This window comes from Strongylocentrotus purpuratus, unplaced genomic scaffold (assembly GCF_000002235.5).
Source record: "Strongylocentrotus purpuratus isolate Spur 01 unplaced genomic scaffold, Spur_5.0 spur5_scaffold_14, whole genome shotgun sequence".
In the NCBI taxonomy this organism is placed as follows: domain Eukaryota; kingdom Metazoa; phylum Echinodermata; class Echinoidea; order Camarodonta; family Strongylocentrotidae; genus Strongylocentrotus; species Strongylocentrotus purpuratus.
Window position 1 is genome coordinate 31,910,614 of NW_022145599.1, and position 27,757 is coordinate 31,938,370.

Sequence of the window (27,757 nt, forward strand, 5' to 3'; positions counted from 1 at the left end):
TAATTACTCTCGAGATTCTCAGCTTCAGTTTGATATGAAACTTGCCATCTTTCACAATTTTGAAACAATCCTTTTTTCACCCCTTTTATTGTCGTTATTTTTGTAACATTTCAACAGGTATTTTGTACCCTAAATTTCGCTTTTGGTTCCTGACTTTGGTACATAATTAATTTGTTTACTTTGAGATTCGTTGGAAAGATGAAAAGTCACTGATCAAAATAATGTCAAAACCTAATTGACGCAAAATCTTGTTCTCTTTATAATCATAGTAATTAAGACCCTAAAAACCCGGAAATTACCAATTTGTTCTTTCTATAAGATGGCGCGAAATTGTGTGATTTCATACTCGTGCACGCTCGCCGTTTGAGCAATGGCAATGCATAACTGATTATTAAACTCCAGGGAGCTCTGCCGCGCCACCGACTGGCCGAAAAAATTAAGAAAAATGATTAAAAAAGAAATAATGTAGAAAAATATTATCTGAAAGGCAGATGACGTAATTGATCCAGGGTCCTCAGATTGTTGTCATGACTGCTTGCGCGCACGTGCATTACAGGCGCACGCCACAAGGAATGCTTATTCAAATATGGTATTCAGAATGTTAATAAACCAAAGCGTAACATATGTGACGTAGTTGACGTTTTTGGCCAATCAGAATGCTCTATTATCACATCGGCAAAGTTGACTACTTTTTTAAAATTATTCATGAACATTCGCGTGATTTTTCTTGGTTCCTGACTTTGGTACAGCGTAAAATATAATAATTTTGATATCATTGTAAAGAAAAATATTTATGCTTTATGCTGATTATAACATCTTCTTGACGCAAGAATGATTTCTATGTGAAAATCAGCCCTACATGTTAGATAGATTTATCGTCGAAAAACCCCATTTTCAAGGCGAAATATCTGTTTCCAAAATATATTTAACATGATTGTCATATAAGTATATAGAGAGTGCAACTTCTTATCTTTAAAATAAGACCCATTTCATGAGAAATGAACAATTATAAAGGCAAAAACTGCCGATCGGGAAGACCGTCTGCACTACTCATTACGTATGCAAGACACGTAAATTCTTGCATACGTGCTGAATAAAATAGAGGGTTTTCGCACCGGCTGCGGTCTGACTGCTAGGGTCAGCTAACTCCAGGGATGAGGCTAACTCCAGCCGCTTCATTTTGTGCTGTTGATTTGCTTGTGTAGTTTTGGGGGTTTAATATGTTATATCAGAATCACAACAGTCTTTTACTAGATTTAATCCAAGTGGGAGGAGGGGGGGGGGGGGTACGTACTCAGATTAGTTTTCTTAGTTTCTACGGGGGTGTGCCGCTGAAGCGTTGAAACCCCTACCCCTTTTTAAGGGTCATTTTGGTGGATTTTTTTCAAAGTAAAGCCCATTTTTCAAAATTTTCAGGTGTTTTCATGGCAAAAACCCTGACGATTTTCAAAAATTTGAAAAAGCGGAGCCATATTTAGGGTTATTTTTGTTAAATATGGGACCCATGTGACCCATTTTTAGGGATTTTTTGTGAAAAAGTTACCCATTAGAGAGGCGCACACCTGTATGACTTAAAATGTGAGTAACCTTTAATTTGATCTTGTTTTGCTGATGGAAAGACAGAAGAAGAAGAAGATTAGAAGAAGAGGAGGAGGAGGAGGAGGAGGAGGAGGAGGAGGAGGAGGAGTAGGAGGATAGAAGAGGAGGAGAGGGGAGAAGAGGAGATCAGCTATAGTAGATGAATGGGAGGGAGGGGAGAAGAGAAAGGAGTGAAAATTTAGAAGGGGATCGAATAAGCGATTGGAAAAAAGGAGAATGAAGAGGATGGGAGAAGGGCAGCGGGAGGATGGAAGTGCAGGAGGAGGTGGTATAACATGTAAAAAGGAGGAATGAATGTAGAAGAATTCACTTTGCATTTAATCATTTGCTATGTCAGGCAAGCCTCTAGCAAGCTGTTCAGTCTTTGAGAGAAATCTTTGCATAAAATTAGTAAACAGGTCTGCTGTTTTCCTTACAGGGGTCCATCCTCTATCTCATTGCCTTTTTCTTTTCATCATCTATCCTTCATTATTATTCAGGAAAAAAAAAAATTGCTTTCCTAAAATGGGGAGGTTGTAATTAAAGTTTAACTTTCATGTTCTTCTTTCTTCAAGATTTTTCAAGCTTTTTCCCGTCACTTACAGCAGAATTTCTATTTGATTTCAGTTTTCTCTTCATCAGCTCCACCCAGCTCATGTCTCTCTTGTCCACCCTTCCTTATTATTCAGGACATTGCACCTGACTCGATCATCCTCATCCCATATCATTCCTATTGGTTCACCTTTGAGCTATGGTTCTTCTTCTTTCTGGATTCTTACATTCTCAGTCCCTCTTTCAGATATTTTCCGATCAAGTGAGGTCTGCTGCAGGCCAATAGATGAGAGCACAATGGACTTCCCTGAGTTGTTTTCTTTTATATTGAGTACCTCTGTTCAGCTACGTACATTATTTTCCCAGGTTCTTCATTGAATATTTTGTTGCGCTCTCCAACTGTTTCTTTACCAGAGTTGATTCTTGCTTGGTTGATTATGTGTTATGACAACTTAGTGGAATGAAAACAATGGCAACCATTCTAACTCTTCATGGTCATCTTTATATTTCTCATATTTCTCCCACAGTCCGACTCAGCAATAAGTACGAAGGAGAGGTTCAGATTGCAATCAACAAGACCTGGACCCCTCTTTGCAGCGATAACTGGGCCATAAGGGACGCGGAGGTAGTGTGTCAGACGCTGGGCTATGGCAATAGTTTGGGGGCCACCAGCGTTGTCATAGAGGAGGAAGGCTTCACCTTCTCGTACGGCAATGTCAACTGCACCGGAGGGGAGTCCAAGCTGTTCAGATGCCAGATTAATTCAACCATAGCTGATGGCGTTGGTGCATATGCATGTGATAGCGGCAGGGCTAGTACCTCCTGCTCCCTGCCAGGTAAGTTTGAGGATGTACTAATGTACTTAGTTTGTAAAGACAATTTTGACTTGCACTGCACTCCGTAAATAAGAACTTTAATTAAAACCTAATATAGATAACCTTGTTTATGAGTTAATGCCCTTTTTAAACAGGCAATATTATGATCTAGCCACACCTCATCTGTAAAACTAATCAAATCCCTAACTTCAGCAGTGGTTTCCTAATTATATCATGAAAGAAAGTATTGGTGAGGAAACTGACTAGAAGTTATTTGAAAGGTTAATCGTGTGGTATACCCATATGATGTGTGTCCGGACAGGTTGGTTACCCGGATGCGTACCAAAACTGTATGTAGAACGATTTTGGTACAGGTATGTAAATTTTCATGAATCCATTCGCAAGATATAATTGTCTATCTTATAATACCCCCAGGTTTCATCGCGGCTTAATGCATATTTTGCCTTAAATCCAATGACAAAGAACACAGTGCTCCAAAAGTTAGATGTCCGGACACATATAATGTGAGATTTTGGAATCATCAGAAGGATAGGAAATTTACTCAGCATGCCGTAATCAACATGCAGTTTGTACAGAAATGGGACTACACATGCATGTGGCAAGAAAGTTTGGTCCGAGTTTCTCAGCTATATTTCATCATATCAAATAATTACAACCCCAATGTATGAGGGTATTTGAAGATCAGTCCTTTACAACTAGGGAACATTTCTACTATTGTAATCTCCCAAGTGACATAGAAGGAAAGAGAAAGCTCACAAATTATCTTTCATCTATACAAGGGGGGTGTTCCACAAAGATTTTAAGTCAAACTTAACTCTAAGTTGGACTAAGATGTTATGGAGAGCCATTTGTAGCCTTATAATGAACTACATTCAAAAGCAAAAATTCAAGTATTTTAGATTTTTAATAAATTCCACATCGAGAACATGAAATCTACCATGATAATAGAAAATATGAATGATTTGAATCAACATTTTATGCCTTTTAAAATAACTTTTACAAAATATTTTCAAAGATGCTTATGGCTTTCCATAATTATTAAGTCCAACTTTGAGATAAATTCAACTTAGGATCTTTGTGAAACACCCCCCTGAACTCAACCTTCTCCCTATCCTTCGATTGCGTGAGAAGTTTGAGCAACATGTTTCTCTTTTTCTTTAGTGGTTCTCAGGAACGGGACGACCCCCTTGGAAGGCAGGGTGGAGGTAGTGATCGGTGGTAAATCCCGGCCGATCTGCGATGATGACTGGACGGAGGAGGACGCCACAGTCATCTGCAGGACCCTTGGGTTTGGGGAGGTCGTTGAGGTCATGACCAATAATCTGGACAGGTTTGGTCCTCTGTCTGGGGATGAGGACTTCATGGCGCACCCACAGTGTACTGGAGAGGAGAGGACACTTAGCGACTGCAGCTTTGGGATCATGAACCAAGTGAACTGTGATGGCAACCTTGGTGTAGTTGGTGTTTCCTGCGGTCCTCCAGGTACGTATCCCTAGGGAATTTGTAGGACACTTGGGCCCTTTCCACATGGACTAGCATATCGTCCTATTAATGGAAAGTACTTCTGACTTTTACAAGTCCGATGTCTTTGCCTGGAAAGAAATTCTACCAACTAGGCAACTAAATATTTAATATTGATTTTGTGGAGCCCAGATTTATGGTATGATACTTTGAATTCTATCAAGGAAAAAGAAGTAGGTGTATCTATCTTGCTTAAGTTTAGTATCTCTCTTCCTCGAGCAAGGAAACGTTCTTGAGTCAAATCCACGTCAACTAGTCTATATAGTGATGCCAGAAATGACTCCAGCAAATATTCTAATTGCTCAACCCCTCCTATGCTATGCATGCCTAATACTGCCAAACAACTCGAGTGTTAAACACTTTGATCTTCTAAGCAAGTCATTTTAAATTCTTCCCAAAACAGAATTTAAAATTAACTCTCATGACAAATGTTTGAAGCCCAATTTAGCACCGAAACGAAGAAATAAAAATTTACAGTATCAAGTTAATTCATGGTATGGAAGGAGTTAAGTGAATGATCCACGTCACCTTGTCTATATAGTGATGTCAAAAACAACTCTAGCAAATGCTCTAATTGCTCAACCCCTCCCATGCTATGTACGGCAAATACTGCTAAACAACTCGAGTGTTGGAACACTTTGATCGTCTAAGCATGTCTATTTAAATTCTTCCCAAAACAGAATTTAAAATCAACTCACAAAAAATGTTTGAAGCCCAATTTAGCAACGAAACAAAGAAATAAAAATTTACTGTATAAAGTTAATTCATGGTATGGAAGGAGTAAAGTGAATGATCCACATCACCTAGTCTATATAGTGATGTCAAAAACAACTCTAGCAAATGTTCTAATTGCTCAACCCCTCCCATGCTATGCACGCCTAATACTGCCAAACAACTTGAGTGTTGAACACTTTGATCGTCTAAGCAAGTCATTTTAAATTCTTCCCAAAACAGAATTTAAAATCAACTCTCACAAAAAATGTTTGAAGCCTAATTTAGCAACGAATTGAAACAATCAAATGTTTACTCTAGAAACTTAATTCATGGTATAGAAGGAGTTAAGTGAATGATACGGACACTAACAAACTAGCTATCTCTTGGTCATCCTTATCTAGACATCAGCAAAGCTGCTCGACTAGTCAACGGTAACCACATCTTTGAAGGACGTGTTGAAATCCAGTATAACGGACAATGGGGAACAGTTTGCGACGACAGTTGGGATTTGGAGGAAGCTCAGGTATGGCTTCGTATTATATATTTATGTGGGAGTGTCGTGGTCGATGGTTTAAGGCACTTGACTGGAGATGCGATGGTCGAGGGTTCGATTCCCAACACGGCACTAATATCCTTTGGCAAGATATTTACCTGCACTTGCTACTCTCCACCAAGGTGTTAAATGGGTACCCGGTAAGATGCGAAAGTTCATATGGTTTGACGAGCAAGTGTGCGCTTGACTGGCTGGAATGCTCCCCAGGGAGTGTTAAATGTGCATACATTGTTTGCGGGTAAGCCTGAATCTGATGACCGGGGTAATAATATATCTGTAAAGCACTTTGGCACATCGTTGGATCGATGTATTGAGCGCTATTTAAACACAGAATATTATTATATTCCCTCAATGCCTCCCCATTTTTCAACAGAACTCCCATACTCTCCCCCTTATTTATTGCTCGTCTGAGAATTTTAGTTAGCACTTGTGCCCCCCACTTAAACTGCGATACCCTTGTTGCGTGGCTTGTCACTGTCTTTGAAAACCCCAAACCCCTGTGCTTCCCTCCAGCCTGAGAGTCTTGATTCCTGCACCACTGACCACATTTAATTTCATGAGAAGTTCTGCAGTGTCGTCAATCGATGACCGATTTAGAGGAATGGAGTTTTTGCTTTGGAAATGATTTTTTTTTTTTTTTTTTTTTTTTTTTTTTTGGGGGGGGGGGGGGGGTTAATAATTTGTCCATTTACTTGTCCATCTACAGGTAATGTATGTTTGAACTAATTTCTTTATCACAGTGAAATATAGCCAATGTCTCTATTGTTATGGACTCTCCCTTTGTTCTGTGTATTCTGATTTTTTCCATCTTTTTCTATCCATTTTCACTATTTTGTAGTGTATCCCATACCACTAGACAAGAAGATTTGTTCTTGTCTTTTGTGTTGCCTCTCAAAGTGGGTACTGTCAAGCAAATGGCTACAAACTGGCTGCTTATATGGAAAATGGATACAAAATGGCCCTTTTCCATATACAGTCAAACCTGTCTACAGCCACCGCCCAAGGGAAAGACAATAAGTGGCCTTTATAGACAGGTGGTCACTAAAGCAGGTTTGACTGTACATGTATTAACAGTAATTAGCCACAAATGTGACGGACACAATGATTAATGTTTTACATTGTAAACAAAATACAAATTTGTAGGTAATATGTAGCCAGCTTGGACTTGGAACGGCTGCAGCTGCGGCCAGGAACGCCATCTTTGGTCCAGGTTTCCTGCCGATCTTCCTGGATGATGTGCAGTGTAACGGCACGGAGCCCTCCCTGCTGGACTGTGCGAGCAACGGCATCCATACCCACAACTGCCACCACAACGAGGATGCCGGCGTTGTTTGTCGACCACCAAGTAAGACCATGCATGGCCCCGTTTCATAAGACATGCTACCAATAACAACTTGCAATAACTGTTATGAGCTACTGAAATCATGGCATCTGATTGGCTGAGAGCAAATTTGTCATACAAATTTAGCATTTGTTATAGATAACAAGTTTTATGAAACAGGGACCAGTATTATCAAAGTTTTATTTTCTGTTTTCAAGTGGACAAATCACCCCAAATTGTTTAGCTCTGTACTGTTTTTGGTTATGCAGTAGTCTTTTGTTCACAATATGAGTTTTCAATTCTTCTTCTGGCAAGAGATATTTCAAGTGTATATATGAAAACAACATGTGAGTAAACTTGTTGATGTACAGCTGATTTGCTCTAAACCTGAACGCAAGTATGTCTTCCAGTGAAAGACAATTTTTTGCTGTTCTTTGTAGCTGTCAATCTCCTTTAAAAGCAACAATTTTTTTGTTAGTCGATGAAGAGAGAAATCCCTGCATTTGAAAAATGGTATAACATGTAAACAGCAATCAAAACCGTCTGTAGAAATGAGTTAGTAGAAGTTTGCTCTATGACATGTGTGCATGCAAACGCTTGTCTGATAGCCACTTTAGTTCGTTCCTTTAAATGAAATATTGACATAAAGGTGACTCTAAGTTTTCTTCCATCATTCCTGTTCCATGTAAGTTCGCTTGATTGACGGAGGAGTTGCCAACGAGGGCAGGCTTGAGATCAGCGTCAAGGGCCAGTGGGGTGCCGTGTGCTTCCAAGACTTCAACATAGCCAACGGTCACGTAGCGTGTCGTCAGCTCGGGCTTGGACCCGCGGTCAGCGTCTCTCCCGCATCCCGCTACAGCAACGTGACCCTCAACGAGATGATCTTCCTGTCCGGCGTCGAGTGCTTGTCGGACGAAGCCTTCCTCGGTCAGTGCCAGACCTCACCCCTGACTGGAGATGGATGTCCAGAGCAAGCAGCCGTTAAGTGTGCCTTACCCTGTGAGTAGTATGAGGAGATATAAAAGGGAAGTGTTTCACAAAGACTGAGATCCTTTTTAAGTGTAACTTTACTATGGCAGGCCTTTCATGCCACAAGTTCCTCTAACCATTCCTGGCATTGGTTTCTCAAGGGACGTACAAATCGTGGCCACAAATCTACAGAATTTACCTGTTTTGATAGTTCATTATTGAAGAAAAAATTATTATCTAAAGATCATAATTGAGAGACCAATGGTGAGAGCAACCAGTGGCATGAAAGGCGTGCCATAGTTAAGTCCAACTTAAAGTTGATCTTAGTCTTTGTGAAACACTCCCCTGGATAAGTTCTAAGGACAGGACTGGTCTGTAGGGAGTAATATGAAAAGCAATTAGGGGGAAATGTGGGTGTTAACTGCCTTCAATACCCTGTCCTCTTCCTAGTGAATATTTTGATGTGGATAATTGGACATTAAACTGCTTGAACGTGGCCACGGCATGTCCTATGTCAAGGTATTTTATTTAAAGTTCTCTCTCTACCCAGGTGTACCTTGGTAGAGAAAAATAACCCAATCCTTATAAAGACAGACCTAATCATGAGCCAGCGTTTTTACTTTAAATGCATTTTTACTTTAAATGCTGTAACTACAGGCTAGATAATTAAACTCGTACACTACCTTAGATGTACTCACAGACAGTAGACCTATTCAATTTGGTGGTACATGTATGACCTTAATATTATGAACATCGTTGCTGTTATTCTTAGTAGTTGTATTATTAATATTACAGTCAAACCTGTCTATAGCGATTGCCCAAGGGAAACACAAGAAGTGGCCTTTGTATACAGGTGGTCTTTGTAGACAGGTTCCTTTAGTACATGATTCAATGAGAAACCATTTTCAAGGGAAACAACAAATGTGGCCTTTGTAGACAGGTGGTCTTTGTAGAAAGGTGGTCACTAAAGCAGTTTTGACTGAATTATCATCATAAATTACTATTATCAATAGTGAGACTCGTGAACGGGACCAGCGCCTACGGAGGATTCGTCCAGGTGCTGAGAGACGGGGTGTGGGGCGGCATCTGTGATTCCAACTGGACCATGGCCGACGCCAACGTGGTGTGCAGGCAGCTTGGAATGGCCAATGCCATGTCTGCCAACGCAACCCTTACAAATGGCACGGAGGACATTGCGATCACCACCCCAAGGAGTTACCGATGCGACGGGACCGAGTCCACCCTGACTGTATGCAACGGGAGTCCTGAGAGAGACAGCTGTACGCAACCGGTCAGTGTGACTTGTGCGCCAACCGGTAAGTCGCACCTGAGGCCCGTTTCACAAAACGTCATCAGTGACAAAGGACAGTCTTTGTTATAAGCTACTGAAGTCCTTGCTTTTGATTTGTCACTGATTTTTGTCATTTGTCATTGAAAAAATACTTTGTGAAACGGGTCCCTGTTTGTTTCAAAATCAGTTTTGAAGATTAAAGAGTAATTCTGAGAAGGAAATTAATCTATCCTGACTAGCTTGGATGGGAATTATGAGGAGGATAGCTGCGTGTCACTTGTACCCCAGCTGGAGAGTTGCATCTGTTTTCTTTGAAACCAAAAATAACTTTTGTGATTGTAACAATCCTCCCCCTCTCTCACATGGTGCAACCGCAAGCCTAATGTATAACTTTTGTGATATCAAATATAAATATGTAATTTTGAGAAGGGGGCTATTTAGCAAATTTATCTCCACTGATTGAGATGAGACTCTCGAGAAGGGGGAGCATCACTTGCATACCAAGTGGTCAGTTGCAACTCCTTATCTCTAAACCCAAAATCAGCTTTGCGATAATGACTGTGAAAGTTGAGTCAACAATGGAGTAGTTGTACACAAGCCAGTCATGGTTAAATGTGTAACAATGTGCATTGTATGTTGTGCCCATTTGTGTTGTATAATTATGAATTATTTTTTGCAAATCAAGGATAAACGCAATGTAAGAAGAGATTTGATGAAACCAAATTGATCTTGATTGCATGAGATGAAAGTTGTATAGAAATAAGAAGCATCAGCTGTATGTAAGCACATAAGTAGTATACCGGTACTCAAGAAGATGTTTTACGAGGAGTGCAAACTTCAACATCTCTTTGTAGAAGAAACATTTGAAGCTCATAGCTTGACCACACCTTAGCAACATCAAACCCTAATTTACATCAAGAGCAGAATATGTTTTGTTGATCGGTACACCTTAAAGTTTTCAAAGTTTCAAGTGAACTTTAAAGCCCCACTGCACTACTTATAGCTACTTGCGCCCTCTATGTAGCAAACAATGCCTTATCGGTGACCATGGTCCCCCATGATCCTCTTTTTCTTATGAGATAACCAGTCAGTGACCATGCAGGGAGGTCTAATCCCTCCTTGGCCAAACTAGTGCGGTGGGGCTTTAAGGACTGTGTCGAATGATTTCTCCTTTTTCCTGCAGTCCGATTGATCAATGGAAGCAATCCGTATGAAGGCAGAGTTGAGGTCTTGGTAAATGGAACTTGGGGAACTATCTGTGATGACCTATGGGATCTTACTGATGCTCAGGTAATATTTTGGTTAACCCGTTGATCAAGGGAACCGGATGGCCATCCGGTACCCTGTTTAAAGTCTATGAGGTTTTACAGAATCTGGTAGTGAACAGGTTTATTAAATATACATGTAGTCTTTAGGGTTGTAATATCGCGTGAAGTAGAATTTGTTTAACAAATATATTTTTCAATATAAACGTCATTAAACTTCAAAATCGTCTCTACATTGAAATAATTGTTTGGAAATCAGAATGCTCATAGAATCCTGCAAACTTTCCAATACCGGTAGATGTTTAAAGCCCCTTTAAAGTTGGGTTTTCTGAGTATAACAAAAAACCCAAATTAGGTATTCTTTTATCAATATTTGTCTTCAAACACATTTTTTATGTGGAAATCTTTGCAGAAGTGTGTCTTAAATCACATCCTCTTTCACATGATATTATTTAAGTGAATTTTGCCATCACGTTTTGGGCGAATCTGGGGCTCCCAACACTGTAGAGGGGCTTTAAGACTTAAAACATGCAATGTAATTGAAACTTGTATCTGTCAAACTAATTTGATGGGAAATGTTATGAACCTGAGTTCCTGAGATCGTTTGGAGATAATTCTGAGCCATCTTTCACTTTTTTTAAATATTCCTGTACGTGTTGTACGTGATTCTTTCCACTTTTGTTTTTAGCTCCTGGGCTCTTATCAGAAGTGTGCTTTACCCCCAAATAATAATATTCATTGTTGTTCATGTACATGTATATTGAATATCATTTTTGATGCAAATTTTGAGAGGAGGCACAATGACCTCAGAACTGAGATCCATGCAGGCTTTGAAACCAAGTCAGTGTGATAGTACCCCTCAATGAGGTGTTAATTCTTTATAATTACCAAGTCCTTTGTATAGGACTGAAAAACTCAAGGATCATGGATTACTACCAGTACTTAGGCGTAACAAAAAAGATGTTGTATTGACCTTTGTGACCGACCCCAAAATCTTGAAATCTACGGTCGGCTTTTAATTAATTTTTTTTACTGGTTTTTACAAAAAAAATGTATTGAAGCATTCAAAACTGAGAAATATCAGCCCAAAGAAGGAGAAAAAAAGACGAAAAGATTTCCGACAGACCGACAAATGTTATGGCACCTTAAGGCAATACAACATCTTTTTTTGTAGGCCTTATGTACAAGCAATTACTTGATTTCATAGCATCAGAGTAAACTTATAAATCAATCAATCAATGAATCAATCCTTTACTATGTGCGCAGGTTGTGTGTAGACAACTGGGTTATGGCTACGCCAGGTACTTCTACTCTAGCTCAAGATTTGGTCCAGGAACGGGACCGATCGTCTACGACAATGTCCAGTGCACGGGCCAAGAGATGCTCCTGTCTCAATGTTCAAACGGGGGACTCAACAATCACAACTGCAACCATGGGGAAGATGCAGGCGTATCGTGCGCTTTAACAGCAGGTATCTATCTGCTTAATGGTATTATGTCAGTTGTACGACACATGCTCGGGGTCAATAGAGTGGTGAAGTGTGACGTCATCAAAAATATATTTTTAGAATTTCTCAATTTTTTCTTCATTTCCCAAAAGAGCATCAAAAATAATGTCCAAATGTCGAAAACCAATTGAATATGTTAAGTATTGGCTGAGATATGACCATCTGAATTAATATATTTCCTATAGGAACTCAGTGTTATTTGCTCTGGCTTGTAATGGTTAGGAGCCAGAGCAAATAACACTGAAATATATTTGAGAAACTATAAAAATAGATTTTGATGACGTCACAGCTTCAGTACTCTATAACGTCCTGGTCAATTTCCTTCACTAACCATATTATACCCAACTTCCAGCCTGCATGGACCAAACACTATACCTGAACCTGATCCTACATTGAAATCGAGGGAGGGAGTGTTGTCGTGGCGCGAAAGTCTGTATAACCCCTTGTAAAAGGGAAAATGCTAACTTTAATAAATGATGATGGAAAATCTATTCCCTGGGATGCTTCAAGGCCTGGGACCCGTTTCACTAAGCCTTTTTTCAATGAAAAATGCCAAAAATCAGTGACAAATCTGCTGACAACCAATCAGAAGCAAGGATTTCAGTAGCTTATAACAAAAACTGTCATTTGTCACTGATGACAAGTTTTGTGAAGCACCCCCAGATCACTAGATTTGTACAAGGGTATAGATATCCAGAGAGTACCTAGCATACCGTAAGTAATTTTTTTGTCTTAGTGCGGTACATATGCTATTGTAGTGGGTACAGTTATCTCCTTGTTGACTATGCATGAAGGCCACATTATTAGAGAGCAAACAGTACATTAGGTGTGCAGAATAATAATAATAGCTAGTTCTTATACATGTATAGCGCTTTTCAGGATTAAAGGCCCTCTCAAAGCGCTTTACAGATATATATATATTATTACCTCAGCCATCGGATTCAGGCTTACCCGCACACAATGTATGCACATTCTCCACTCCCTGGGGAGCATTCTAGCCAGACGTCAAAATATCTTGATAATCATGAAATCTGCCATGTTTTTGTTTTCCAGAGTCGGAGGAGAGTGTGCGTCTAGTGGGTGGCAAAACAGAGTACGAAGGACGGGTGGAGATCTTCTGGCAGGGTAGCTGGGGAACCATCTGTGATGACAGCTGGGACCTGTCTGATGCCGAGGTGGTCTGCCACGAGCTCGGTTTCAGCGGCGCCCTCGAAGCCAAGGTTCGGGCAGCTTACGGACTAGGCACCGGCCCCATCATCTTAGACAATGTCCAATGTGGAGGAATTGAGGTGACCGTCTTCAACTGTCAACATGGCGGCTTCGGCGTTCATAATTGCGGACACTCGGAGGACGCAGGTGTTTCCTGTATCCCTCCAGGTATGTTTTGTGTCAGGTTTTTGATGCCTCCTTTTAAAGATAATGTTATCAGTATAAACTTCATATGCAAACCAAAATAAGATAGAACTGTAGGCGTAAAAACCTAAGGTGTGGATGTAGAAACAAAGTGACTAGCAATGTCATACATGTCAACCAGAAGGACAACAATCCCCTAAGCCGTATGCATCATGAATTCATTCAGGAAATATTTAATCATGGTGTACTACATGTATATCTAGTTTTTAACTCTTATTTTTAGTTTGATAGAGTTGGTAATTGAATGCACTTGAATTCTTTAATAAACAATGACCCTTAGTACTATTACTGGATATAAATGACATTCAAATCTTTCCTATAACTGCACAGACAATACCACCACCATTCTTACACCAACAATGACAACAAATGCAAACGGAAGCACCTCCGGTGACGTACGGTTGGTTGGGGGGCTGTTTCCTTTCGAGGGCAGAGTGGAAATTTTCCTGAATGGAGAATGGGGTACAGTTTGCGATGACCTCTGGGACACCCAGGAGGGGAACATCATCTGCCGGCAGTTAGGGTTTGGCCCTGCCATCCGCGCCCCCCAGGGGGCTAACTTTGGGGCGGGGTCTGGACCCATCTACCTGGACAACCTTGCGTGTGACGGCACAGAATTCTCCCTCTTTCAGTGCCGTCACAGCGGTGTCGGAACTCACAACTGTGGCCACTCTGAGGACGCCGGAGTTGTCTGCACAGATCCAGGTCTTTAATCTTTCTTCCAATGTTGGGCAATTCCAAGATATTTTGTTCCATACATGTACGTTACCCCAGGGATGCAAGTTCTTTTCATACCATGCTTCAGCTTTTTTTGTGTACAAACTAGCTCATTCTAGGTGATTTTCAGGCCCTCTGATCAATTCTAACTGGCATCCCTGGTTACCCACAATCTCGGCATTTTTACTATGTCAGATGATTCTATCAAGTTGACACCCCTAATAGAGCCTTGATCAGGCTAAATAGCAAGGAAAATGGCACTTGTGGTGCTCATCTTTTGTAATTTTTCGTCATTCTCATTTGATAACATGTGGGACCGATAATGACCAATTACCTTGAACTTACCTACCAGTTTAACCCTTACTGCGACTGCAAGTTTTAAAATGCCTATGACCCCGAAAATATGGATTGATGTCCCGAATGCATGGTCATATAAATGGAAAGAGCAATAGTGCATTTTCTTTGTGAGAATAAAAAGCTTTCTTAATTAATAATCCAAAAATATGTCACTCTGTGCCATTCTGCATTGGGCCCTGTTAACCTCTGCCCCAGGAAATGCTCCCATCTGTAAAGCTTGCCTTTAATAAATGAATAACTCTTGATGTGTCATTCTGCATATAGCAATGCCAACCTCTACCCCAGGGAATGCTACTGATGGAGAGGTCCGCTTGGTCCAGGGGGAGAGCATTTACGAGGGAAGGGTAGAGATATACTTCGATGATGCTTGGGGGACAGTCTGTGATGACATGTGGGATATCCAGGATGCCCAGGTAAATGCTTTCTTAATGATTACCAGTAACCCAAAAATATAATCTTTAAATATGTCACTCTGTGCCATTTTGCATTGAGCCATGCTAACCTCTGCCCCAGGAATATGCTCCTATCTGTAAAGCTTGCCAGGTAAACGCTCAGTCAAATGGCCGCATTTTTGTAAAGTGTACTAATCACCAACAAATATTTTGTTCTGTTTGTCGGGGTTCTATGTTGCTATACTAAATTCAAGACATGAGCTCCAAATATTACTTTTATAAAGCTTTATTGAATGTTCAGTTATAATTTTAATTCATATATTAAGAGGGACTTTAATTCCAGCCAGTCGTCATTTTACAAGCACTACTTGCTAATCCAACCACATTAACTTTTGCATCCTACCGGGTTCCCATTTAACACCTGGGTGGAGAGTGGCAAATGTAGATCAATGTCTCGCCAAAGGACATTAGTGCCGCGTGGGACTGAACCGCGGACCTTGTGATCCACAGTCTAGTGACATATCCACTTGACACCTCCGATGCGGCATGTGTAATCCACTCCTATGTTGAAGCAGACCTCTGTTTCTGTTTTGATTAAAGGACAAGTCCACTCGGCTAAAAAGGTGTAATGATTAGATAGACAAAAATCTAAAAAGCCCAAATATAACTTGGTCTTGGAAAATGGAGCTCGGACTTATTTTTAATTAATTGTTTTAATGAGCAAAGAACAAGTTAGTGATCGAGCCGGTTCTCCCCCACAATGCATCGCGCAACATTTTTTGTGACGTAGGGTCCTCACAACACAGAGCTAGCTAGAGCTAGAGCTAGAGACGATGCCCATTCGCGAACGCGAACCAGTCAGACCGCAGCGCTCGTTAAATCGCACGTATTTACTCAAGTCGTATGCACGTTTTTGCTCCTCATGAATACGTAATAAGCAAAAACATGGCACAGTTCTCATCTTTCTGCTATGCTCAGGATTCATTTAATGACATTGAATTCGTCATGAATACTGAGCCAGAACTATAAACATTATAATGTACTATTCAATAAATAGTGAGTGAAGTTTGAAAATGTGAAAAAAACACCAAATAAAACTTGCAAAAAAAAATATTTGAAGAGTCGGATATACATGTTAAATAACCATTTTTATTGGGGGTGCATCTCGCTGAATTTTGGCTTACCACATAATGTAGATATTTTCCTAACATAATATTATACTTCCTGTCAATGTTTGTCTCAATACCAGTCAGGAACTAGCAAAGTAGTAGCTGATGCATAATAGACTTCGGCGGAAAATACGACATGGCCGATCGACGAGCGTTTCGCATCGAGATCAACCGGGGGATACCACGTTATATATAACTCTGCGTCGATTCGCGGTCCAACCAGTCTGCGCGCTATACGTGATCACGCACGGAAGATAGACGAAGATTAAGGATATTCATGAATTACTCTCGTGTGCGTAACCCCCGGTCGTAGAGGCTTTGCATTGCCCCACATACTTATGATTGTGTACGATATTCATGCGCTACATACTTGTAGAAGTGAACGGAAAGTACAAAATGGACACAGATACGCACACAAGTACAATCAAGTACAATATAGAATACCAGCTCTAGGGACAGAAGAGGGGATTTAAGTGTCTATATAGGCTATTTTTGGCCAGGCTTTGATATCATTTTAACAAAGAAGACACATTATTTGTATGAAATGTATGTTTGTGTAAATACAAACTTCTTTCTTTTTTTTTTTGGGGGGGGGGGGCAATGTGATTTAAAATTGAAAATATGATTGTTCCCATCCCTGCTAATAATTTCATGGTTGTTAAAGTTCTGAAATGTGTTTTTATATTTGTAAACCATGAGCTAATGAGAAGAGCCTTAAACAGGAATTTCTTTTGGTAATTCCCAGACATTTGAGGATGGTAATATTTTATTTCATAGTTCTTTTGTCAATTGTGTTACTCCAGTTCATGTGTATTCCTGGAAATAAAATATTACAAAATTCTTTCCCTTATTCTTTTTTCTGTTTGATTTTGTTTTAAAGTGACCCGCGGAATATATATATCTGAAAATTTATTTTCAGGGTTTGTTTGACCCTCGGATAGAAATATTAGTGTGCGGTGGGCTGAAGGGCTCAAATATAACTTGAAGAATTCTAATTTTCATCTTCAACATCATTATCACAATCGTCATCGCCATCACAATCATTATCATCATCACCATAGCCATCATCGCCGTCACCACCTACATCATCATCACCACCATAAGCATTGCAATCACAACCATCATCGTCATCATCATGATCATCATCTCCATCATCATAATCACCGTCATCATCATCGCCATTATCATAACCATGATCATTATCGCCATAATAATCACCGTCATCATTGCCATCACGAATCACGATCATCACCACCACCGACATCACCATTAATTGCCATCATCACCACCAACCGTTAACGACCAGCATTGCCATCATAATCACCCTCATCATCACCACCATCAGCATTGCCATCAAGATCATCTTCGCCATCATCACTATAATCATCGTCATCATGATCGCCATTACCACTGACATCATCACCGTTGCCATCATCATAATCACCGTCATCATTATCATCATCACCATAGCCATCATGATCAATCACCTTCACCACTGACATCATCACCATCATCTCCACCGTCTCCATCACCACCATCACAATCACCATCACCAACGTATCAAAAAATGTCAATGCTTGACTATTTATATTATGTTTACCCTGTGTAGGTACTATTTCTGGATGAAATACAAATCTGCAAAAAATATCTTTAAAAAAAAAATTGTTTTTCTTTTGTGGGGGGCTATTATTTAACAGGTCTGTGTAATTTACATTCTTTAATCAAAATTCATGCTAACTAACCCAGAAGAAAACCAGCTCTGGTTTCTTCTGAATAGCCTAGTAAACAGACAACGGTTAAACAAAAAATGTATTATTTAACACTACTTCTAATAATAAATGCGATAGGACTAGGAATAAAATTTGCATTTTCTAATATTTATATTTTATTTATGAACTGACTTTGACATTTATATTGAGACCATCACACGCATAAAATGTGTCGCTGAGAATAAAAGTATTATTAGAGTTCAATATTGTTAAATTGTATAAAGGTGACAGTTCTTCTTTCTTCTTCCTCGGTAAATGCTACTTCATTCAACGAAGATTGATGTCTGTCAATGTAACGCAAGCTTCGATGGTTGAGTGCGTCTGTCAGAAAAACAACAACAAATGATTGTTGTTCAGTCATGTTTCTATTAATATAATAAATGCTTTGTTCGTGTGAAGCTCTGGAATCCCACCTTGGAACTTTGGGAGTATCAGAGATTTTTGTTTTATTGAAAGGATTAAGCTGAACAAAATCCTTCTCGTCCTTCTCCCAAACTCCCCGTTCAAGATTGTTTGTTGCAACGTGAAGCATAACTGCTGATGAGTCTTCAAATTAATAACCATTAAAACGAACAAAGGCCTGGAGTCCACTCAGTCCAGCAAATGTTGATCCAGGAATGCAATAGAGACTGATGTGTGATGTCTGTCAAAGTCCCGCAAGCTTCGATGGTCAAGTGCGTCTGTCAGAAAAACAACAACAAATGATAAGAAGAATAAAATGGCTTAGTTCAATGTATGGGGATTTGAAAAGAACTTATCAAAGTAGCTAGCCATTTATGGTAGCCAAAACTGGCTTGCTTTCAAATTTATTTTTAAATGAAAACAAGTTACAGGTGTCAGATTCATGAAGTTTTCCCTTCATTTTTCAAGATGTGCACAAGTTCTAAAATGTAAGTGTTTAACTTCGGCTTTTTGTTTTAATTCTGCTCTGTTCATAATCATAATATATACAACTCGCACAAGGAATTGTTGCTTATTTCTGTGGCTGGCTGTAAGGTTTGAGTTGACCAGAAGGCAGAACCAAAGTTTGAGAATACCAAAATAATAAAATTAATTATCCTGTAATTTGTCATTCTAATATCCAGCTCAGCTCAGCTAAGGATTCCAGTTCTTTACAATTCGACCACAGTTATCAAACCCCTTCATTACTTGTCTTAACATGTTTAAACCCTTGTAAATATACATTTAAAACATATCATTTATTCTAGATTTATAATAAATAGCAATGACTAATGAGCAGTCAGTGTCAGCAGTCGATTTATTTACATTGCTGTCGATTTGCGACAACAAAAACTAAAAAGCTGACACAAATAAATACACTTGGGACTACTGTATGCACCACAAAATGGAACAGCGACACACAAGAAACCCCGCCATTTCTGACTAAAAGGCCGTAGCCATAGCAATTTCCTGCGGTTTCGAATCATTTTCCGTCTAGTTCCGGTAGATTTCCAAAATATAGCCCAATAATTTGGGCAAAATGTCTATGAAGTACATTATTATTTTTAAATATAGATTCTGAAAGACATTATTTGTGTTTAATGTTTTTCAAATAAGTTCATAAGGTGAAATAATTAATAATGCATGCAAATAAAATAAACACTCGTCGCCAAAAATAGATGACTAATTGACAGTTGACTTAAAGCTTGTCTTCCAAAGATCAGACATACATCCAAACCAAATATTTTCATCATCTTTGTCATCATTAACACGGTCCTTATTTATTACTAATAATATCATTAATGTTTCAGGTTATTATTACATCTACAGACAGTATTCCACAGAAGTAAGTACACCCTCACAAATAATTTGCGCTTTAGTCTGGAAAACATCTACAATGTATCTCAGGAAAGCTAGTATTTTGTCATCTGTCATCTGTTTTGTCATATTTACCACAGCGCTACTAAGGTCAACCTATAATTTAGACGAGTGTAAATGATCATTTCTGGCGCATTGTTTGTACCGGTAGGTTACTAGCAGCAACATGCACAAGGCACGGCTGCACGCATAGACCTACGACGCTGTAGATCTACGCCTGAGCGGCCCGGGCACGCAGGCATCGCGTACGATACGGTTACTGAATGAAGCCAAGATCTACGTTTGTGGATGTACTTTTTCATTGTTTACTTCATCATATTTTTGTAAGAACATTACCTTTTGACGCTCAGACTCTTCCCGACGTCGTGTTGTTGATTTCCTCTTGGATGGTGGTTGAGGACGGTGGAAGAAGATGGTAGGAATGGCATCGGGTTTTAGTAGTAGTTTCATTCGGGCCTCGTACTTCATCACCTTCGCCCGAATTCCTGAAAACAATCAGCCTCGAAGTGGTCCTCGCAAACGACTCTATTTTTGCTAAATTGATATGTCCGTATATTAAACTTGTTCGTCCCAATATTGTTCAACCACTGAGAACATCTCTCCCTGTCTTGCAATGGGTTTGGGATGCTAAAGAAACTTTTTTTACTCCCATACCCTGGCCGATTGGAACACCCGTACGCCTGGCACAGCGGCATCTTGACTAGTCAGAATGTAAGATATGCGCTTAGTTGTGAGGACCATACGTCACATCACGTGATCAACAATCTGACATCGGTGCGGCAAATTTAAATGTTTTGCTAGAAATAACCAAAATAGAAATCGCTCTTAAAAATCAACCGATTGAAGTACAGCAGTGATATTTGGCAGTTTTAACCTTTGATTTATTTACAACATGCTATGATTTTTGAAAATTCGAGTGGACTTGTCCTTTAAAGGGATCCGGTAACTTTGTCTCAGATTCTGAAACAAAATCCTGGATTTAGCTCATGCTGCAATGATAATTATAAACCTTAAGGTCAGTCAGGAACCCCATGACTTTTACAAGCTGATCGCCTGTCTGATTATCACGATATTTATGATTGAAATTACAAATTTTGAAAACCGTTTGCCAAATGGTTTTCATAACACTACAGTCTATTGGGGAAAACAAGTATGGTAAAACCAGTCACTCAAATTTTTTAGCTTTTTTGAGGCATTTCTTGATCATTTCGAAGCACAATTTTTTAGGGCTTCAAAATTACACCACATCACAGACACTGATAACACGTAGGGCCGTTTATCTCAGATTTAACATTGTTAAATGATCCCTTTAACCTACCCGTTTACATGGACATCTTAACCTCCAGGTCGTCTGCCATAAATGCAGACCCTTTTTTCTGTTTTAATTAACCTACCCATTTACATGGACATCTTAAACTCTTAACCATGGAGGCAGAACTTTGCTTCTGTTTTGATTAACCTTCCCTGTTTACATGGACAATTTAACCTCCAGGTCGTCTGCCGGCAGCTTGGCTTCGGCCCTGCTATGGACGCGACCCCTATGGCCCAGTTTGGCCGTGGCACTGGAGCCATCATGTTGGACAATGTGGCGTGTCAAGGGAGCGAAGAGATGCTGATGCAGTGCACCCATAGTGGAGTAACCGTCCACAACTGTGGTCATTCGGAAGATGCCGGGGTGAGGTGCTCCTTCAATACCACTTCAGCCGGTAAGCGTATGTTGGAGCAATTAGAAACAAATGTCAAGGGGAATAATTGTAAGCCAATTTTTCTTGAAAGCACTGACAATAATCACTTGTGATCATGATTGTGTATTACTGGTTATGTAAATTTATGTACATGAATATCATACCTCCCAACCCTAACAAATAATCCAGAATGATTCTGTTTCTCTGGATTCTGGATTTCTAGGACCTGAAAATCTGAAATATTCAGATTTTTCAATTAAAAAAAAAAAGAAAAAAAAAAAAAGAGTTCACTTATTGTGTGCGTTGAATGGCTGCATTATCGAGTAGCAAATTTGTATTAGCTTTTTGGTACAGAATTACTGCGTATTGCCAGTTACACTGCGGCTGCAAGTGCGATTTCTTATTTTCGAAGGCATACTGTGTTAAAAATTCCTAATTCTTATTTTCAAATATTGGCAGGTATGGAATCTATAAAAAAATGTTTGTATAAAGCAATCCCTTACCTATCATTGAATGCCAGGAGAACTACCAGAAGCAGGCGATCTGCGTCTCAGGAATGGGGAGAACATGTACGAGGGGCGTGTGGAGGTCTTCCACAACAGCCTCTGGGGAACAGTGTGCGATGACATGTGGGACATGACTGAAGCCGGAGTGGTCTGCAAACAGCTGGGTTTTGGGCCAGCCATCTCCGCTTACTCTTCAGCTCACTTTGGGGCAGGATCAGGAAGTATCCATTTTGACAACCTAGCCTGTACGGGAGACGAGGACCGTCTAGAAATGTGCGAGCGTGCAACCCAGATGAACTGCAATCATGGAGAGGATGCAGGTGTCAGGTGCAGTGAACCAGCAGACTCGGGTGAGTTGACAAATCACATCCCCTCTTAAACATTGCAGGTGGTATTCTCAAAAGCAGACTAACTTTAGTCCATGGTTTAATCCTCTGACTAAGTATGGAATGCCAAATGTCCATTTGAATATATTTTTGAATAATTTCATATGTCCCTAAATTACCATGATAACATAATTATATCCTAGATACACCCTGTATATTGTTGTTTATTAATAATGATGTAACGGCCATAAGGGTATGACCCTAAAGGAAAGTTCACTCTGTTCACATTTAGTACATAACAAAAGAGGAATACAGCCATATAATGATACTGAGAATCATGACGCCCACTACTACTTTGAAAACATTGAGAATGGCTGTGTAGAAAGACATATTGCCCCCAGGGTTAACATAAACCCACCCTTGACCATTTTATTATTGTTTTGGTTTCGGCCAGGAATACAGACTGGTCAAATGGCCTAATCCATCAAAGTTATGAGTCATGTTTCGGGCTATACTGTATGACTGGTAGGATTTCCCTGAATTCAAGTTTGGGGGAACATGAAAGGAAGTGGACCTGTTGACCAATGGGAATTGAATATTGTATGACCCTTCCCACTTTCTCAAACTGTTGTCCAATAACATTTTAGGAAAGTCCTGCACTGGTCCATGTATTGTAAATGTGGTATATAAGTGCGTGTAAGGAGGAGAGCTCCTGAGAAGAATGATCGGCGAAGAATAATCAACGGAGAAGAGTTGACAAGAATTGTTAGAGTCGGGTTGAGAATCGAAATGTAGAACTCAGACTCTTAGAAGAATTGAGAAGAACTATATCAGTCAGATTGAGAATCAACACCGAGAATAGTGACAGAGCCCAGAACTAAGAACTCAGATTCCGAAGCCGAATCAGAATGGGAACATTGTGATTACTGAGCAACACTAAGACTCTAAATCAGAATACAACTACAGAGCATCGTTCTTCGCTAGTCGATAAAGGGGTATTGACGGCCCCAGAATGCTGAACGAAACTTTATAAGTCAATGACAGAACTTCATTGATTCAACAAGTTGCAGTGATGGTGTTCGTGGTGATTGCCTAATCATCCGAAGCATGACTGACGTAGCTAGGGAGTTGCAACTGGACATCCAGAGGACGACAATGACGATCGCACTTCGAATTGGATCCAGTTCGTTGTTGAACTTTTAGAGAGCTCTCGCGCGCACCCCCTCGCTTGATTTAAGTAGCGGTACCGTGAGTAGATTTAAAATGAGATTGATATTTTGCTGTTCGATTTGTTGTTGATGATGATGAATGTTATACTTATATATTAATTAAAGGACCATGTATTAAGTAAATATAATTATACTTCCTATCGACCATTATTTAAAAGTCTACTTACCTCAACATAAGACGTGAGAATGTGTGGTGGTCTATGTGAGAAAAGCCAGTCAATCCTTTGATAATTATTATTATCTGAACCCTGACATAATAATTTAAAAGTGGTTTCCCCTGCTACTATGCCACGGGTTACAATGATATTATATTTTATTTTAATTTAGTGACAGATTACATTATTCAAAAATATATTCATACAGACACTTGGCATTCCATATTTAGTCGGTGGATTAAACCATGGTTAGTCTGCTTTCGAGAATACCACCCTGCATTTCTAGTGCAATGGACCTTCTTACTTCAAAATTAGTGATGTTTCTTATAAAGATAAGCTGTTCATTTATTCTGTTTTAAATGATAGTTGTGTAGATTGAATCCACCTTGCTTCAGTTTTTTCCTATGTTTGATAGGGTTCTTGCAGTACTTCGGATTTCAAAATCCAAATTTTGTCCAAGAAGTACATGTATGCGTAACAATTTAATTGAATTGATCTATTCTGCTAATATTCATGAATCAAATTTTTAAGTATTTTGCGGAGTAAGCCATTTATGGTAATGGTTAAAGCGGTCTTAAATTCTGAAATTGAAACAGCACTTTGTGAGATGCATGTATTATTTAGAGCATATTCTTACTTCTTTATTCACAGTATGTTGGGTTCTTTATTTAAAATAAAGACAGAATCAAAAGATTTGAAATATGAGGAAGAGACGATTGACTTTGAGCATTTGAGCAAGTTCATAACCTTTTCGTCAAAAACCAATGCAAAGCTCATTGTTAATCTAATGACTGTTTTAAGGTGATACATGTAGCTCCCTTACAATGTGGATATGCCCAACTATCAAGGAAAATGGTTCTTCAAAGTTATGTTCATTGTTGCTTTATGCTTTATTTCATAATATCTTGGACTTATACAGTAGGCTTGCGGATGCACCATATGAGAGAGAGGGAGGATTGAGGAGTACTGAAAAGAACTCTCGGTAATCTTTCTTGAGGGACTACACAAACAGTCCTTTTCAGGACTACACACTCTCAATAAAGATTACAGAGAGTCCTTTTCAGGACTCCTCAATCCTCCCTCTCTCTCACATGGTGCATCCTCAAGCCTACTGTATATCTACATCACCATGCAAGCTGATACTTACAAGCAGCATCTTGGACTTATTTGTAAAGCTTTGAGGCCATGACCTTATTGATACCCTTTGTGACCATAGGTACCAACCAGACCGGAGTTATAGGGCGAGGTAGCGTCCGTCTTGTAGGCGGATCAGGCCCACACGAAGGCCGTGTGGAGGTCTACGTCACTCAATGGGGCACAATCTGCGACGACATGTGGGACCTGAGGGACGGAAACGTTGTCTGTCGTAATTTAGGCTTCTTCAATGCCACCGAGGCGATGACCTCCTCCTTCCGATTTGGCTCCGGGGCGGGTCCGATCCTGCTGGACAATGTCGATTGTTCTGGTTCGGAAACCAACATCATGGATTGTCCGGCTAATCCACCAGGGAACCATAATTGCCAGCATTCTGAAGACGCAGCAGTCGTCTGCTATACAGCAGGTTGGGCTTCCTAGGCAATGCAATATTTCTGGGGGGCGTTTCACAAAACTTGTCATTAGTGATAAATGACAACTTGTGTTATAAGCTACTGAAATCCTTGCTTCTGATTGTTTTTTAGCAGATTTGTCACTGATTTTTGTTATTTGTCATTGAAAAAAGGCTTTGTTAAACGGGTCCCAGATTGATTATCCAAGTTGAAATCATGGCTCAAAATACACAAGGCATTTACCATGATGCCCCCACGCCCCTTTCAGGGTTGGAAATAGCCCTGTAATATTGACAAAAGGAAAGACCACGTAAGCCACATCCACTTGAGGTCAATTGTAATTTTGACCTTTGTACCCTCTGACCTGCCAAACTGTAAATCACTAAAACTAACGTCATTACAAACCTTGGCTTGAAACGCGTTGAAACGCCTAATATGACGCACATAAACCTAGGTTTGTCAACAAACGTCCTTTGTGAATTCAGGCCATGATGTCTGAGCCCTGATGCCTCTGCCTGAAAATAAAATAAATAGCATATGATGATAACTCTTGTTTTTTTGTCTCAAATACCTGATTTCCTCCCCTAATCCTCAAGCATTTCTTGTTGCCTGCCCATGCAGGTCTAGGTACCAACGGCTCCGTGTCCTTCATCTCTGAGTCAGCCAACCAGGGGTCTGGCCTTGTCAACATCTCTGTCAATGACCGGTGGGGATATATCTGCTCAGACGAATGGTCCATCGAAGATGGTATGGTGGTGTGCCGTCAGATGGGCCTTGGCTATGCAACCCGTGTCTACACCGCCGAGGTGATTGCCCCGGTGATTGCAGGTGTTGGTGGTGTACAGTGCAATGGCAGCGAGCTGAACCTGCTGGAGTGCAGAGGAGCCATGCTGGGCGCCTGCCAGTCAACGAACGTCGGTGGAGTGGAGTGTTCTACAACCGGTGAGGAATATAAGGAGATGAAAGAGAACAGGAGTCGACCTATTTCCTGTCTTTTTCATTGTAAAACCAAAAGGCCAAAAGACTGCAACAGAACAGTCTGAGAATAGAAAAAAGATGTAAATGAGGGACGTCTTATTGATTCTTTGTATTTTACCATCACAGCATTGAAGAATATAATACAAAATCTTGCATATTTTTATAAGAGAAATCAGGTGCATACAGTTTCTTAAAAGATATTAAGATCTGATTTGATAGATGCTCTATCTTATTGCCAAGTTCTTTATTTTGGTCACCCCATATCCAAGGTCATGGAGCATAGCTCCCCTGCCCAGCTATTAGACTTTCAATTAGCCTTACTTTTTATACTTAGCAGTATTTTCATTTTGAATGGATCCCTGGGTTAGAGGTTGGCATTGCTATATGCAGAATGACACATAAGGAGCTATTCATTTAAAGGCCCACTGCACTACTTGTAGCTACTTGCGCCCTCTATATAACAAACAATACCTAATCGGTGACCATTGGTCCCCCATGATCCTCTTTTTCTTATGTTAACTGAGAGCTGAGTTGATGAGATAACCACCTGTCCAGTGACCTTGCAGGACTGTATAATCCCTCCTGTAAACTATGGCAGATAAGCTTTAAGGATTTAATTTTTTTGTCTGGGGTCAAAGTTGACTTTTACATGTTATCCTTTCTTTATTACACCACCCCAGAGGCCAATGTTGGGGTCCGCCTCTTTGGTAGTGCAGAAGCAAACCCGTTGGAAGGGCGAGTGGAAGCTTTCTTCAACAACACCTGGATGTCAGTCTGTGGAAGGGGCTGGACCCTCAACGAATCCGACGTGGTCTGCCACCAACTTGGTTTCGGTCCAGCCCTCAACAGAGCCCCAGGGCTCCTGAGGCCAGGGTCTGGTCTGAGCGTTGGACCAGCTCCTATGCTGGTGACTGGTGTCAGATGCAACGCTAGCAGCATCAACCTGTTGCAGTGCAACTACCAGGTTCTTCAGACACCCATGGAAACGTGTGCAACGGCGGAGGTGGTTTGCCAACCACAAGATACAGGTATATAATGCTTCCTCATTTACTTTCACCTTTCTTTGTTATTTTGAGGAAAATTTGTAGTAACTCTTTGTTTTTTGTACTAACAGCATTGTAGATTTTGTGTGTGTGACATACAGTGTATCTGCATAAATTAACATTACCGTAAATCTCCGTGTATAAGGCGCACTTTTTTTCCGTCGGCAAAAATCAAAAGTCGGGGGTGCATCTTATACACAGGTACAGGATGTTTTTAGTCCTCAAAATGCTACTCTTTAGTGGTTTTCAAAAATCTCTGTATCTCAACATGAATCACATAATGCAAATAAAGAATAGGATCTACTATTTGAAGTTAAACTACGTTCCTACTTTGAAGGGAAGAGAGTTTTTTTTTTTCAGTCACGATAAATTATGCCCCTTTACAAAGCACTTTGCCGGCCGAAGCTCTCCCGTGTCCTCAGCTCACTCACCTGTATCATGCAGCTCACTCACTCACGAAAACTAGCTTGTCAAAATTTCTGTTTGGACTCGGATTAAAAATTTTCTGTCATCTTTAGTTTTAAAAACAACATTGTTACTAGGTCT

General features: G+C 40.1%; 1 protein-coding gene and 1 long non-coding RNA gene across 3 annotated transcripts in view; one reads left to right on the forward strand and one right to left on the reverse strand.

The window, feature by feature from the left end:
* The window catches only part of LOC762517 (deleted in malignant brain tumors 1 protein-like), a 71,487-nt gene that overhangs the window by 20,244 nt on the left and 23,486 nt on the right, over positions 1 to 27,757 (forward strand). Inside the window, exons 5-20 of one of the 2 annotated variants that reach the window (XM_030984751.1) lie at positions 2,658 to 2,966; positions 4,128 to 4,448; positions 5,603 to 5,724; positions 6,898 to 7,099; positions 7,766 to 8,074; positions 9,058 to 9,360; positions 10,519 to 10,625; positions 11,867 to 12,071; positions 13,161 to 13,484; positions 13,851 to 14,225; positions 14,859 to 15,007; positions 21,235 to 21,448; positions 21,948 to 22,283; positions 24,860 to 25,204; positions 25,812 to 26,132; positions 26,849 to 27,196. In XM_030984751.1, the coding sequence (XP_030840611.1) occupies positions 2,658 to 2,966; positions 4,128 to 4,448; positions 5,603 to 5,724; positions 6,898 to 7,099; positions 7,766 to 8,074; positions 9,058 to 9,360; positions 10,519 to 10,625; positions 11,867 to 12,071; positions 13,161 to 13,484; positions 13,851 to 14,225; positions 14,859 to 15,007; positions 21,235 to 21,448; positions 21,948 to 22,283; positions 24,860 to 25,204; positions 25,812 to 26,132; positions 26,849 to 27,196 (4,290 nt within the window). The remainder of the gene's footprint in view (positions 1 to 2,657; positions 2,967 to 4,127; positions 4,449 to 5,602; positions 5,725 to 6,897; positions 7,100 to 7,765; positions 8,075 to 9,057; positions 9,361 to 10,518; positions 10,626 to 11,866; positions 12,072 to 13,160; positions 13,485 to 13,850; positions 14,226 to 14,858; positions 15,008 to 21,234; positions 21,449 to 21,947; positions 22,284 to 24,859; positions 25,205 to 25,811; positions 26,133 to 26,848; positions 27,197 to 27,757) is intronic. The other variant, XM_030984752.1, reaches the window with a different exon arrangement.
* On the reverse strand, positions 18,017 to 20,670 carry LOC115923642. The gene is made up of 2 exons (XR_004064030.1): positions 20,079 to 20,670; positions 18,017 to 18,604 (listed from the first exon to the last, which is right to left on the reverse strand). It is a non-coding gene; the product is annotated as an uncharacterized LOC115923642 (long non-coding RNA).